Genomic DNA, 14,644 nt, shown 5'->3' with positions numbered 1-14,644 from the left:
CCCGCTATACAGCAGATGAGGACTTGGCAACCCTAGCCTGGGTTCATGCAGAGGGGCAGGGCCTTTGGGGGAATCTATACACCTCTGCCTTTCAGAAAGCCAGGTGCGCATTTCCCTAGAATAGGTTAATAGAGTGGCTGTGGCTGGTGGAAATGGATCCGCATGCAGGTGAAGCATGGTTACAGTTAGAGTTGCCAACCTCCAGGTAGTGGCTGGAGATCTCCTGCTATTATGATTGATCTCTAGGCAACAGAGCTCAGTTCGCCCAAAGAAAATGGCCGCTTTGGACTCTATGGTATTATAGCCCATCGATATAACTCCGCCTCCTTAAACTCCCCCCTCCTCAGGCTCCCCCCCCCCAAATCTCCAGGTATTTCACAACCCAGAGCTGGAAACCCTAGTTACAGTGGCCACTTCCAGAGGGCATGTGAGTTATATTAGGGAATAAGTTCCATTTAGGTCGGTTAGGGACTATTTTATTGTTTTGCGTACCTAGCCTGGCAACCTTGAACCTGTATTGTTGTTTGCTTCCTTTGTGGCTCTGGCCTCTTTGCTGAGTGCACAAAGGTTAAATTCCAACCCAACAGCAGCAGTTTTTTTTAGCTTCCCAATAGGAGCCAAACATGACCCATGCTTTACACAGAGCTGCTCATTCCCGGGCACTGGCTTTTGGGGCCAGCCCCCATCTCTCTGCCTTGACTAGATGTTTCTGTGCAAAACCTCCCACGGTTTTGGCATGCTTTTGGACCTTTGGGCTTTTTCCCTACCCAGAACGCAATCTTTTAATAAAACCTTTTAAAATTCTGCTAGGGTTTTTGTATGTCTCAGACTCTGTGGCTGATCCAGGCAGCTACTCGGTGAGAAAAGTGTTGCCGCCAGGGGAGTTCATGAGGGAAATGGGGGGGGGGGGGACAGGGGTGACATGGGCTTCTCTTAAGTAATGAACATCCAAAAGGCATGATGGTGGCAAGTGGTTTACCAAGCCCCCTGCCTGTCCAGGAGTTAATCAAGTGGGGGTGAGAATGAAGCAGAAAAAGTTGAGGCAGGGCAGTCTGCCAGTCACGAAAGGGGTCTCTGCTCCAGGGGGGCCCCCAACTTTCACAATCATCACCAACACTCCTGTAACACCTAAAATCCACAATCTCAAATTAAAGAATTCACATCTCTGAACCTGAAACTCATCAGACAGCACAGATTCTGTGGTACGATGCCGCTCTTTCGCCACATTTCCGTCCAGACAAATGACAGGCCTACCCTGCGATACTCACCTTAAGATCTATATTGCCATCTGCGTCAGGGTAATCTTTTATGACTGAAGCGTCAAAGCCCAAATTCTCAATCAGCTGGGCTATCTCCAGAGGCTGAATCAACTCCGGTTTATATTTTATTTCGGCTTTCCCCGCCATCAAGGCAACAAGCACAGAAACGATTCCTGTAAATGACAGGATTGAATCAGATACAGATCACAAAATGGGGGGGAAACAGCGAGAAAATGACACGCAGCTGGTGTCTTTTTAAAAAAATTATGTTCTTTACGGCCCGCCTTTCTTACTGGGACTCAAGGCAGATTGCTCAATGTCAATCGATGCAGTCAACAGGATGGAACATTCAGTAAACAATGGAATGGGATTTGGGTTGTAAAACCAACCAGAGTTCTTTTTTAAAAAATCCCCATAAATGACGCAAAGCATAAATGTTAACATGAGTCATTAAAATGATCCAAGATTATATAGTTTGATCCAACTTGGATCAAACTATGCACAGTAGTGTAGGTCACAGTCACTAATAATTTGTCCAAGTAACTCTGAACCATTTATACAGTCCTACCCTATTGCCTGAGTAGAAAAGCCCTCTTGGAAAATTCAGTTTTGCACAGTTTGTGGAAACCCAGGAGAGAGTGAGCGGCCGAAGCCTTTCCGACTCCCTCAGACGGACCCTTCCATAAGGCTTAAAGTAGGGCTGCCAGGTCCAGGCTGGGAAATACTGGGAGGTTTTGGGGGGTGGAGCCTGGGGAGGGTGAGTTTTGGGGAGGGGAGGGACCTCAGCAGGGTATAACGCCACAGAGTCCGCCCTCCAAAGCAGCCATTTTTTCCAGGGGAACAGATCTCTGTCCCCTGGAGATCAGCTGAAATCCCAGGAGATCTTCAGTCACCACCTGTAGGCTTAGGGATCCCAAGTCCCCCTGGGGGGGTGGGGAAACCCCCGCCCCAGAGGCCCGTTTCCCGGCGCCGCCGGATCGGGCCCCGGGGGGAACTCCACCCCGACGTGCGTGTCACCTGGAAGTGACGCGGGCACGCCGGGCACACTGGGGGCGGAGCCACAGCCATACAAGGGAAAACTCTATGGTTTTCCCTTGTATGGCCGTGGCCCCGCCCCCAGCATCCCTGGCGTCCTCCCGTCACTTCTGGGTGACGTGCGCGCGCACAAGTCGCCAGCTGGGAGCCCCCCGCTCCCGGCGAAGATACACTTGGCAACCCTATGTAGGCTGGCAACCGCAGCTTAAAGAAGTGTTGGTTCACACATGCATTTTCATCATTTGATGAACAAACGGTTCAATAGGAAGGTACTAAACACTATTTTCAGCTGAACTACCAACACATACAGAATCCATTTATAGGCATATACAGGCCAGGCCAGTGATAACCTGAACTTCTGGGCTTAGTAGATTTCACAGGACTCCAAGACACTCAGCATTCAATACAGTCTACCCTGATGGCTGGAGGTGGGGATTAAGATACAAGCAATTTCTACTAAGGATTTCTACTAGTATTTAGAAGAAGAGTTAGATTTATACCCCGCCCTTCACTCAGAGTGGCTTACAATCTCCTTCCCTTCCTCTCCCCACAACAGACACCCTGTGAGGTAGGTGGGGCTGAGAGAGCTGCTCTCCAGAGAACATCTCTGAGAGAACTGTGACTGGCCCAAGGTCACCCAGCTGGCTGCATTTGGGGAATCAAGCCCGGTTCTCCAGATTAGAGTCTGCCACTCTTAGCCATTACACCAAACTGGCAAGCAAACAGTGTGTTTGGTAACAGCTAACCTTCTCAATGGATTCTGCATGCCGAACACAATGACTTCACAACTCTTTGGTCAAAAACATTCCCAAGTTCTCATGACTTCACTTTCGAGGATGTCCCCCCCCCTGCGCTGGCCCTGCTTGCATGTCTTTCCCAGTGGCCTGACACACGGACATTTAGAAGATGACGTTTTCTCCCTGATGCTTGTCAGGAAAAGCTCCCCCTGCTCAGTTTCTGCGCATCAGTTTGTGTTTTTCAAAGGCAGAGAAATGAGAGGAGTTCCTTTCCATATTTTTAAAAATAAGACCACCATGCAATCACGTGAAGAGTCACTCCAAATCTATACCCCTTAATTCCAACTCTGCATGGGACTGCGCTTAACCTTAAACTCAAGATACTGCAGTGGGGCTTCCAATGGGAAAGAAATGGGATTCACTTCTGCCATGAACTTATTTGCCAGTTTGGTGTAGTGGTTAAGTGTGTGGACTCTAATCTGGGAGAACTGGTTTTGATTCCCCACTCCTCCACTTGCAGCTGCTGGATGACCTTGGGCAAGCCATAGTTCTGTCAGAGCTGTTCTTGAAAAGGAGCAGTTTTTGTCAGAGCTCTCTCAGCCCCACATACCTCACAGGGTGTCTGTTGCAGGGAGGAGAAGGGAAAGGAGTTTGTAAGCCGCTCTGAGACTCCGAGTGAAGGGCGGGGTATAAATCCAATCTCCTCCTCCTCCTCCTTTGCAGCCTTTAGGCAAATCCTAATCTGAAATATGGGGGAATAATGAAACTGGCCTATCTTACAGGGGAGTTGTAGAACTTGTGAAGCATTTGGAACACATGAAAGTATTATTATTTCAAACTTTATATCCGTTCCTACTCATTGTCCTATCACTTTCAAAATGTACCCTACCCTATAAATTTCAAAGCCCAACTTTCATTTCCTAGTTCCTCAAATAACGAGTTATCAAAGTGCCAAAATATTTTTTCAATTAAAAATAAAATAAGCAAAAATATACAAATTTGTGCACATATTACAGCAGACACCCATTTAGAATCAGCACATTTGTGAACAGCCCGTACCTATTCAGTAAAACAGCCTGCAGTATCCAACAGACAGATTTAAGATGCAACATCATACGTGGGTTACCAACTCCATGCTGGGAAATTCCTGGAGATTTTAGGGGTGGAGCTGATCCCTGTCATGTAGAGGTTGTAATTCCAGGAGATCTCCAGGCCATGCCTGGAGGTTGGTAACCCTGCCTAGTTCCCATTTAATGATTAAACCATAAGCATAAGATGAGGGAGGAAAAAGCAAGTGACTCATGTGAGGAGACAAAAATTCCTCCATTTTATCAGGAGGGGAAGGGATGTCAAATCTGGTACAAAAATTCCTCTTGAAACACTTTAGGAATTTTGCATTGTATTTCTAACGGCAAAAGAGATTTTTAAACTTAACAGCATTTCTCAGCTTTGCATTGACTTCTCCTCTGGCTTTTGCTGCATCCTTCCTTGGTGGCAGGTATTACTAACCCCAGCTTTGCAGGCAGACCTTGCGCTGAAGATATTACCAAGCAGTCAAGGGCATGCAGATATTTATGGAAGAGGCCCGAATGAACTGAGCACTCCTGGGTTCATGGATGGGTGTCTTAGCCAAAAGACTTCACTCCACTCCCTCAGTAATAATTAACCTGCAGAATTCTTGTATAAACAGGGATTAAAATAACCTCAGACCTTATTCTAGCTCCTGCATGGTATACCTGTCTGTTAGCTAAAGCATGACCAGATCAGGAAGAACAGGTCCACATAGTCCAGGGAGCAGGAAATGGGGCATGTTCTCGTTTTACAATATGGGAACTGAAGACTTTCATCTGAATTCTGCACTTACTCAGGTTTTGGTTTTGTAGCATTCTAAGGCCTCGCAATAAGCCACCCACAAAATATAATGCACTTATCCCATCCTGTCTTTTGTTAAAGAACTCAATCTGTCACTGCGGACACTCTTCCTTGGAAACGTGTATCCTGGAATCAATGGGACCTGCTTCCAAGGAGATGCACTTAGAACTGCATGCCCAACTTCAGAAGCCATACTGAGCCGCACTGCTAAGAACTGTACAAACGAGGCTGTACTTATTCCAAGAATATCAACACCTCCCATCTAGAGCCAGGATGCCAAATCACCTTCTAAAGATAACCAACATTCTAGTAGGCAGCAACCCAGCGGTGCCCAAAAACCACTGGCTCACAGCACCGGAAGAAGATCACAAAGGAGTATTAGTTGTTTTACCATTTTCTTTTTGTAGATTATTTTCAATGTTTGAGACACAAGATGCACAGGTCATGCCCATGATCTGCATAAAGCATTTTTCAGTGGTTCCCGCACTGGGTGGCCTTGGATGATCACGATGCAAGTCCTCTGTCTCCAGCACAACATCGCCACATGGCAATTCAGAAACAGGTTTGGTTCTCGAAAGAGCAGAAACTGGTTCACTGGCCTCGCTACTTCCAGTGGTAAGTCTTCCAACGGCGGTGTCTTGAAAAGGGACATGAAACAAATTAATGTAAGAAATAGCCCATCCATAAAGAGGTGCCATATTTATGGGAAAGAATGGAGATAACTGAAGAGAGATCCGGAAGAGAAAAAAGGTAAAGGTTCCCTTGCTCGAAAGCCAGTCGAGTCCGACTCTAGGCTTGCGGTGCTCATCTCCGTTTCAAAGCCGAAGAATCAGTGCTGTCTGAAGACATTTCCGTGGTCATGTGGCCGGCATGACTAAACACCAACGCGCACGGAATGCTGTTACCTTCCCACCGAAGTGGTACCTATTTATCTACTTGCAATTTCTTGCTTTCGAACTGCTAGGTTGGCAGGAGCTGGAACTAGAGATGGGAGCCCACTCTGTCATGTGGCAACTCGGTCTTGAACTGCTGAACTACCAACCTTCCACAGCCTGCAGTTCAGCGTCTTAACCACTTGAGCCACCGCAGCTCCTCCAGAAGAGAAACCCAAGGACAAAAATACCTTGTTGATGAACACTATAAGGAAAGGTTGAATTGACAGAAGCTAGAGCAGAAGGGGAGAAGAGAAAGAGATGCCAGTTGTTCTCATACATCGAGGAGGCTGTTGGGGAAAAAGATAATAATTGGTATCTCATCCATAAAAGCTGCTAGATTCTATAACGCGAGGAAGTAAAAGTTACAGAAAGCTACTGCTGCTAACTCATGCCTTTCAGGCAGGGACAGTATCAATCTTGTGTCTGATGCCCAAGATACACCCAATGTAGGGAATCTCTACTGGCATAGTACCAGCTGTGTACTGGTAGTGCCCTTACAATTAAAAAGCCAGCATTGCAAGGGGGAAAAACTGGCTGGGGGAGTGGCAGGAGAAGAGTAGAAGCTAGTCAGGATCTGATATTTGTTCAGGGATCTGTCTCACTCAGACTATGGCATAATATTATTCTTGTAGAAGAGGTGGCCTAATGCTAATTCGCTGACCTGGATGGGCCAGGCTAACCTGATCTCATCAGATCTGAGAAGCTAAGCAAGGTTGACCCTGGTTAATGCTTAGAGGGGAGACCACCAAGGAATACCAGGGTCGTTATGCAGAGGCATGCAACGTCAAGCCACCTCTGGACATCTCTTGTCTTGAAAACCCTACAGGGTCACCATAAGTTGGCGGTGACTTGACAGCAAAATAAAAAGTAAACTGCTAATGCTGTAAGCGAAATCCCCTGGAGAGCCCCCAAAAACTGCTCCTATATCCACACAAGCCACGATGGAGGCGAAGAGGTCCAACTCACTCGGAAGCTAAAAAACAACAGTATGCTACCAGGAATTTGCAAGACTCAGCTAGTTGAACAATACTTGCATTCTGAAAACCCTTATAAGTATTCTGCCTGGAGATGCAAACCATCCACTGGGAACCTCAACCTCAGTCTTGAAAGTTGACCTGCAAGGACAAAACAGCCAAAAAAATGGAAGGGAAGTGGTGAAGCTGTGTTTCAAAGTAGGGTGCCCCCATTAAGTATCCTAAGAAAAGGAGACGGATGTGCAACCCTATAAGTGCCTTTGCTGGATCAGACCCTCAAGCCCAGTATTCTTTGGAAGAATCACAGTAACTAGCAAGCACCAGCCATGGGAAATCAGTTGGTCCTTCGCTGGACCTCTGTCTTCCGCCTACTGTTGCTCTAGACACCAAAGCACAGCTCTTGAATTGCATATTGCTTCACCAGCACCTCTGTTGCTACTCCAAGTGACTGATGGTACTGTTGGAAGTTCCAGATGTGATGTCCCCCGTCTCAGACCTCCAGACTGAGTGGCAAGAGAGGCTAGATAGCTAGACAGGCACACTGACCTTTCTTCCTGTATCTACTCTTCAGCCACTGTCACCTTTGAAATGCAGATTGTGTTCTCAGGGACCATTTTCCCTTCCTCCTCCTCTTACTCACATGCAGGTGAAGACAAGCTCTCTTCCTACATGCACCAAGAGAGAGAAATGCGGTCCTCTCTTGGCACCAGGGGTCATTTCATAGAAAAAGAGGTGCAGGAGCTCATTAGCATAACTCATTTGCATATGCCACACCCCCTGACATCACCGGAAGTGTGTCAGAAGGCAACACCCACTGCTCAGGCTCTGTGGGACTGTTTTGGATTGCTAGCTATTTGGGGGGGGGGTGCAGATCCTCATGATCCTCGTGGCCGGGGCTGCTGGGAGCAGGGGGCGGGGCTTGTTGCATGTGCCCGCCCCCTGGGCTCTTTACTGCCGGAGCTCTGCTCCTGTGCGCTCCTGCAGGAAATGACCTCTGGTTGGCACCATGAGGCAGATGGGCCTCTTGCCATCTGCTTCCATCCTTTAGCTAGAAAGTGAGTACTCTTATCAAATCGCTCCTATCCTAAGTGTACCTCTCAAATAAAGAGAGGAGTATTTCTCTTCTAAACTTGCAACGTGGCTCTGTGTAGCCTCGTAAGCTGAGTAAATTGGTAAAGTGACATTGCTGCGTTTGTAGCTTTATTTAAGTGCTCTGCTAACTAATGGCGACTGGACTAGCCACACCAGTTAACCTCAATAAGCACAAGCAAGCCAGTTAAGGTTTTCCCTGGAACAGAGTTTCCCATTCCAGGTCCAATGTGGTCCATGGAATTTCGGTGTCCAGTTTTAAAACTGAACCTTGTGATCTCTCTCACTTGTCCACTCACATCCAGCCACACCAGGACAAACCACTTTCATTATCCCCACCGCCATCCTGCTGTCTTTAATGATATTAATTCTACATGGCTAATTAAAAAGGGCATGACAGCATTCATCATCTCGTGGTCAAACTCATATGCTCCAGATTAACTGGAAGTTACAGAAGTTATCTCACAATAAGATTTTGGGGGGGAGGGTTTTAATATCTTTCTCTGTCAGCCTTGCAGTAAAGGGAATTACGACTGGTATACAAAGCGAACCTGAAGCACTGTGATTCATTCACAGTTTTACAATACTTTTCTGGACAGAACCCTGTGAGTTTCTGCTCTACATCTTGAGAGACAGCAAGACCGGCACTCCAGGCTGCTGGCCATTCCAAAGTTGAGCAACAGATGGGGACGTACTGTGGCTCAGTGGAAGAGCCCGTACTTTGCATGCAGAAGGTCCCAGGTTCAATCCCTGGCATCCCCAGCTTAAAAAAGACGAGGCGATGGGTGATGTGAAGGAACTCTGCCTGAGACCCTGGAGAGCTGCTGCCAGTCTGAGTAGACGATACTGACCTTGATGGACCAATTGCCTGATTCAGGGGTCATTTCGTAGAAAAAGAGGTGCAGGAGCTCATTAGCATAACTTATTTGCATGTGCCACACCCCCTGACATCATCGGAAGTGTGTCAGAAGGCAACACCCACCGCTCAGGCTCCACTGGACTGTTTTGGATTGCTATCTATTGTGGGGGGGGGGAACGTGCAGATCTGTCCTCGCAGAGAAGGGAGAGCTTGTACCTGAATAAAACTTGGTCTTAAAGGTGCCACTGGACTGTTTTGGGCTGGGGGGCCATGGGGGCTCTGCAACTTACCTGGCTGCTTCTTGCTCTGACTGAGGGAAGCTGGGAGCAGGGGATGGGGCTTGTTGCCTGAGCCCGCCCCCTGGGCTCCTTACTGCTGGAGCTCCGCTCCTGTGCGCTCCCGCAGGAATTGACCCCTGGCCTGATTCAGTATAAAGTACCTTAGTAGGCCCAAACAGAGCTCCTTAGCAGCAGGTTTTCCCCGTAACTATAAGGTACTTACAATAGGTTTACTAAATGTCTATGCCAGTTTTTGTTCAGAGCTTTCAAAAGCTACATCATACCTGTTAGCACAGAAGCATCAAAGCCCATGTCTTCTATAGCAGCGCTCAGTTCTTCAGGGTCTGTTAGAGCTGAATCGTAGCATATGGTTCCAGTCCCTTCAGCTAAAGATACTGATATGTGAACCACCCCTTTCCTCTGAGATATCAAGCCTTCAATGGATTTCACGCAGGAGTCGCAGGTCATTCCGCCAATGCTGATCACAGTGCTGCTGGGTTCGCTTTGCAGATGTCCTTGAGGAAGACGGCTGGGATGAGAAAAGGAGGGCGCTGCATGGGAGGGAAACGCTCCGTTACAGTTCTCCGTTCCGCTAGAAAAGGATACTTTGAAATGACCAGGAGGGAGTCCTTGGATAGCTTGTTGTAGTGAGGACGGGGTGACCAGGTTCTGGTCATACCACACAACCGCACTTTTCTGTTCCAAAGACACCTGAATACGATGGACACCAGTCAAGTCTGAGATGGACTTTTCGATGATGTCAGTGCAGGATTTGCAATGCATCCCTTCCACAGCCAATGCGACAACTGATGGGTCCTTTCCATGGTTCTCTGTTGCATCTCTCTTGCCATCCAGCCCAGCCAGTGTTCTTGCATTCATCTGCTGCAGGCGCCCCTTGTCAATCACACCAAGCATTAATGGGTCTTGCTTGTGCTTAATGGTGCTTTTGTATCCCAGGCTGTCTATGCTGTTCTTTAATTCTTCGGGATTAATTGTGTCGGGATGATAAACAATGCTGGCTTCGTGGTTGATGAGGGCCACTTTAATCCTCTTCACGCCCTGTAGTTTTCCAATCTTTCCCTCAATAGCGTTGGCACACGATTGACAGGTCATGCCTTCTATCCTGATCTTAACAGAAGCTTCGCTGGCCAATTGCCTCGGAGAACGCGTTGCATCGACCGTGCTGGCCTCATATCCCATGTCCTGGATCTCCTGGCTGATCTGGTGGGGGCTGATTTCCACTCCCAAATATTTTATTACAGCGTTCTTTTGCTCGAGAGAAACCTTGGCATGCACAATGCCTTTTAGCTTGGAAATCTTCCCCTGTATGGACTGTACGCATGCCTGGCAAGTCATACCCAAAATACCGACTGTAACAACGTCGACTTGAGAACGAAGGGAGGGCAAATCTTCTGCATCTTCCTCAAAGGCAATGTTGTCAAAGGCAGTCTTGTGCTTCATTGTCAATGCCTGGGCGGAGATGGGGGAAGCATCCCCTGCTACAGTCTAGAGAGAAAATGAAAGAGTCATGTACTTTTGATTTTTTACACAATAGAATATCTGAATATCCTTCAGAGTGACCAAAGGTGGCTACTAGTTTCATCATTGTAACCACAGAGGAATCAAACACGGGACAATCAGCCCATGAAAAATGGACCACTGACCAGATGCTTCCCCCTACCCACGTGTTTGTTTGTCTGCTCTCAACTGTAGACAGCTACTTTGGAGAAAGGGGCAATCGTGGGGTTGAATGAGTTGCAGTCAGAGGTCATTTCGGGGGGAATCGCAGTTCCCCCGGGTGAGGTACAGGAGGCGGGGCACATGACGAAGCCCCGCCCCCTGCTTCCGGCCGCCCCGCTTCCGGCCCTCATTCAGCCAGGAGGAGGCAGGAGAAGAGGGAGGGTAAGTTGCTTCCTCCCTGCCTCTCCCCGCCCCAGCTTGCCTGGGGCCAGGGAGGGCCGGAAGCGGGGCTTCCTTGCATTCCCTCATGAGGCTCGGCAGTGGAGCTGCAAGGCCGGCGGCGGTGGCCGGGACCGTTGGGGGCGGGGTGTGTGGCCTTATGACATACTTCTGGTAATGTCAGGGGGTGTGGCCTTATGACACACTTCCGGTGATGTCAGGGGGTGTGGCATATGCTAATGAGTTATGCTAATGAGTCCCCCTAGCTCTTTTTCTACGAAACGACCCCTGGTTGCAGTTCTCATTAAACCCCTGCTAAATGTTCTTAAGGAACGGGTAAGCGTTGACACATCAGGTCCTAGGTTAAAGTCCTAGTTCAGGCACAAGTTTTGCTGCACGACCTTCAACAATTTGTACCCACAACTGTTACATATTGATGGCACATTGTCCCTGACAACAAGGCAATTTTACTTGCACTCTTAGGACCTAAACTGGAAGGTACATATTTGTTCCAGTATAGCAGTTCAAAAGCAAGAAATTGCAAGTAGATAAATAGGTACCACTTCGGTGGGAAGGTAACAGCGTTCCGTGCGCCTTGGTGTTTAGTCATGCCGGCCACATGACCACGGAAACGTCTTTGGACAGCGCTGGCTCTTCAGCTTTGAAACGGAGATGAGCACCGCAACCCTAGAGTCGGACTCGACTGGCTTTCGAGCAAGGGAACCTTTACCTTTACCTTTTTATACAACTACTTCTGACACAAGGTCAGATATATTTGTGGCCCCAAATAGAAACTTTTTGGTGTGTCATTCAATTCCATATTGGAACATTCAAATTTTGGTCCTATTTTATTTATTGCTAATTGCCTTACATGTGTTACGGGGACTCTGTTGCTTGTTGTATTTTGCACTATTTGACCTCTGAAGAAGGCTCTTGTGAGCCAAAATGCATCAGGCCATACACTGTCCTTTTTGCGTGTGTGTATTTGTAACTTTGAACATTTTATGAGGCTTTATTTGGGCCCCTACTAGGTTTTTATATGTCTTTGTAATAAACACTCTTTTGTACACTTATGTTTTTAACTTTTGGCCCTCAATAACTTTTCTAAGCTTCCTTTGGAGGTTTGTACCCACACTTTGAGCCCATGAGCGAGACTTAATAATAATTAAGTGCCGTCAAGTCGTAGCCAACTTATGGTGACCCCTTGAGGGTAGGGCAGCTCAGGCTCTGAGGGGAACTGAAGATTTGGCGGGATACTCTGGCAGACTGTTGGGGAGATACAGGGGTTCGTTATACAACCCCACAGCTTTTCAAGGCAAGAGACATTCAGAGGTGGTTTGCCATTGCCTGCCTCTGTATCACAACCCCAGTATTTCTTGGTGGCCTCCCATCTAAGTACTAGCCATGGGCAAACCTGCTTCACTTCTGAGCTCTGACAAGCTTGGGATTGTCTAGGCTATTCACACAATACTGATAACAATACTACACCAGGCCCGTAGTCAGGATTTTGTAATTCAGGGGGCCTTTAAATAAGACAGGGGGCACTGATGTCACAAAATGAAAAATAAAATAAAAATAAAAATTTTAAAAACTCACTTTTGCAGGAGGCAAGTCGCGCTTGGGGAAGGGGCAGTGCTGGGGAGTCCTCCGGTCAGCCCAGAGAGCCGGGGGCCTGGGGGCTGGATAGAAGTTGGGGGGCTTGGCAGGAAGTTGGGAGGCCAGGCCCCGAAATGCCCCACTGTAGCTATGGGCCTGTACTACACAAAGGTTAACTGTGAGGAACTAGGCTTCACCAGAGAACGTCGGCCCTGGCTTTTGGGAACACGACAGGATGTGAAATAGCGATACATAGCTAACAAGTGCCCATGATTGTTTACCTTCTTGCTTTTTATATGTTGGCAATGCTGCGTACCCCTTAGGAATCTCTCAGAAGGGCATAAGGAGGACAATCTGATTTGCTTTGAAAATTATTAAGTGGATGTAAAAGACAAAAGAAATGGACTTATAATGATAATTATGCGAACATTTGTTACCTATGGTTATATGATAAAAGATTAGAACCATGTTAGAATTTAAGATTTGAGCTGGTGATGGGAACGCTGATGGAAGCCTAGGAAAGTTGATATAATGTGAATGTGTATTATCCTAATAAAAGTTGTTTAAAAAAAGAAAAGAAAGGCATAAGGAGGGTTTGCCAGATTCCAGGCGGGGGACTACAGTTCTCATGGAATGACAACTGATCTCCAAACAACAGAGATCGGTTCCCCTGGAGAAAAAGGCCGCTTTGGAGCGGAGCTCCTACGGCATCACACCCCTGTGAGGCTCCCTTCCCTCCCAAATGCCACCTTCCTTAGGATCCACACACACACCCTCCCCAAAACTCCAGGGTTTTGCCCAGCCGGTACCGGAAGCCCTCCAATAGGCCGGAGCTGCTGACTCTGGCTTGGCAAATTCCCAGCAGTTTGGGGGCAACACTTGGAAAGGGTGGGAGTGGGAGCTCAGTATGGATGTGAGATTTCTGTCTTTCCTTAGGGTTGCCATTCCCCCCGGTGGGGCCATAGGATCTCACGATTTCGGAGGCCCCGATCTGCCACGGCCCAGCTGGCTGGCGGGGAAAGCCCCACCCCTGAGAAGCCCCCTCCCGGTGCCAGCATGATGACATCACTCGGGAGTGACGTCACTGTGTTTCCAACATTGGAGGTGACGCTCTAGGTTTTGGGCAAAACTCTATGATTTTGAGCCTTCAAAACCCAGAGTTTTACCCAAAACCTAGAGTGTCGCCCCAACGGTGGACATGCGATGATGTCACTTCCAGGTAACGTGAAGCGTGCGCCAGAAAAACTCCAGGAAGGATCAGGAGTCCCCCCACCAGCAGTCAGGTAGGACCTGGCAATCCTGTTTTTCCCTATGCTGGACAGTATACCCCAGGGGTCGTTTCGTAGAAAAAGAGCTAGGGGGACTCATTAGCATAACTCATTAGCATATGCCACACCCCCTGACATCACCGGAAGTGTGTCATAAGGCCACACCCCCTGACACCACCGGAAGTGTGTCATAAGGCCACACACCCTGCCCCCAACGGTTCCCGGCCGCCGGCGGCCTTGCAGCTCCACTGCCGAGCCCCATGAGGGGCCCGGCGGTGGACCTGCAAGGCCGGCGGGAGTGCAAGGAAGCCCCGCGAAGGCCCTCCCTGGCCCCAGGCAGGCAGGGGTGGGGAGAGGCAGGGAGGAAGCAACTTACCCTCCCTCTTCTCCTGCCTCCTCCTGGCTGAATGAGGGCCGGAAGCGGGGTGGCCGGAAGCAGGGGGCGGGGCTTCGTCATGTGCCCCGCCCCCGTACCTCACCCGGGGGAACTGCGATCCCCCCCGATCCCCCCCCCCGAAATGACTTTTGGTATACCCTCAGAAACCTCCGTTTGGCCCTGACCTGGATATCCCAGGCAAGCCCGATCTTGTCAGATCTCAGAAGCTAAGCAGGGTCAGCTCTGGCAAGTACAGTTGGATGGGTGACCTCCAGGGAATAGCAGGGCCGGGATGCAGGGGCAGGATTATCAAAGCCACCGCTCTAAAAAACATCCAAGCCCCCAGTAGGGGTCATCAGAAGTCAACCATGCCTTCCAGGCAGGCATACGAACACACACACTCACACATATAATGTTTGTTTGAAAAAGTTGCCACTTGGTCACCCTAAAGATAATCCCACAAACAT

The 14,644-nt window shown here is 48.6% G+C and overlaps 1 protein-coding gene across 1 annotated transcript in view; it reads right to left on the bottom strand.

The window, feature by feature from the left end:
* Window positions 1–10,499, bottom strand: part of ATP7B (ATPase, Cu++ transporting, beta polypeptide) — a 46,702-nt gene extending 36,203 nt beyond the window's left edge. Inside the window, 3 exon segments of the mRNA XM_015429051.1 lie at window positions 1,269–1,432; window positions 5,295–5,540; window positions 9,323–10,499. Of these exon segments, the coding sequence (XP_015284537.1) occupies window positions 1,269–1,432; window positions 5,295–5,540; window positions 9,323–10,499 (1,587 nt within the window).
* Between the last annotated feature and the right edge of the window lie 4,145 nt (window positions 10,500–14,644).

Source organism: Gekko japonicus, unplaced genomic scaffold (genome assembly GCF_001447785.1).
Source record: "Gekko japonicus isolate JY-2015 unplaced genomic scaffold, Gekko_japonicus_V1.1 scaffold1705, whole genome shotgun sequence".
NCBI lineage: Eukaryota > Metazoa > Chordata > Lepidosauria > Squamata > Gekkonidae > Gekko > Gekko japonicus.
The sequence above is the reverse complement of the archived record's forward strand: the minus strand, read 5'-3'. Positions and strand labels throughout refer to the sequence as shown.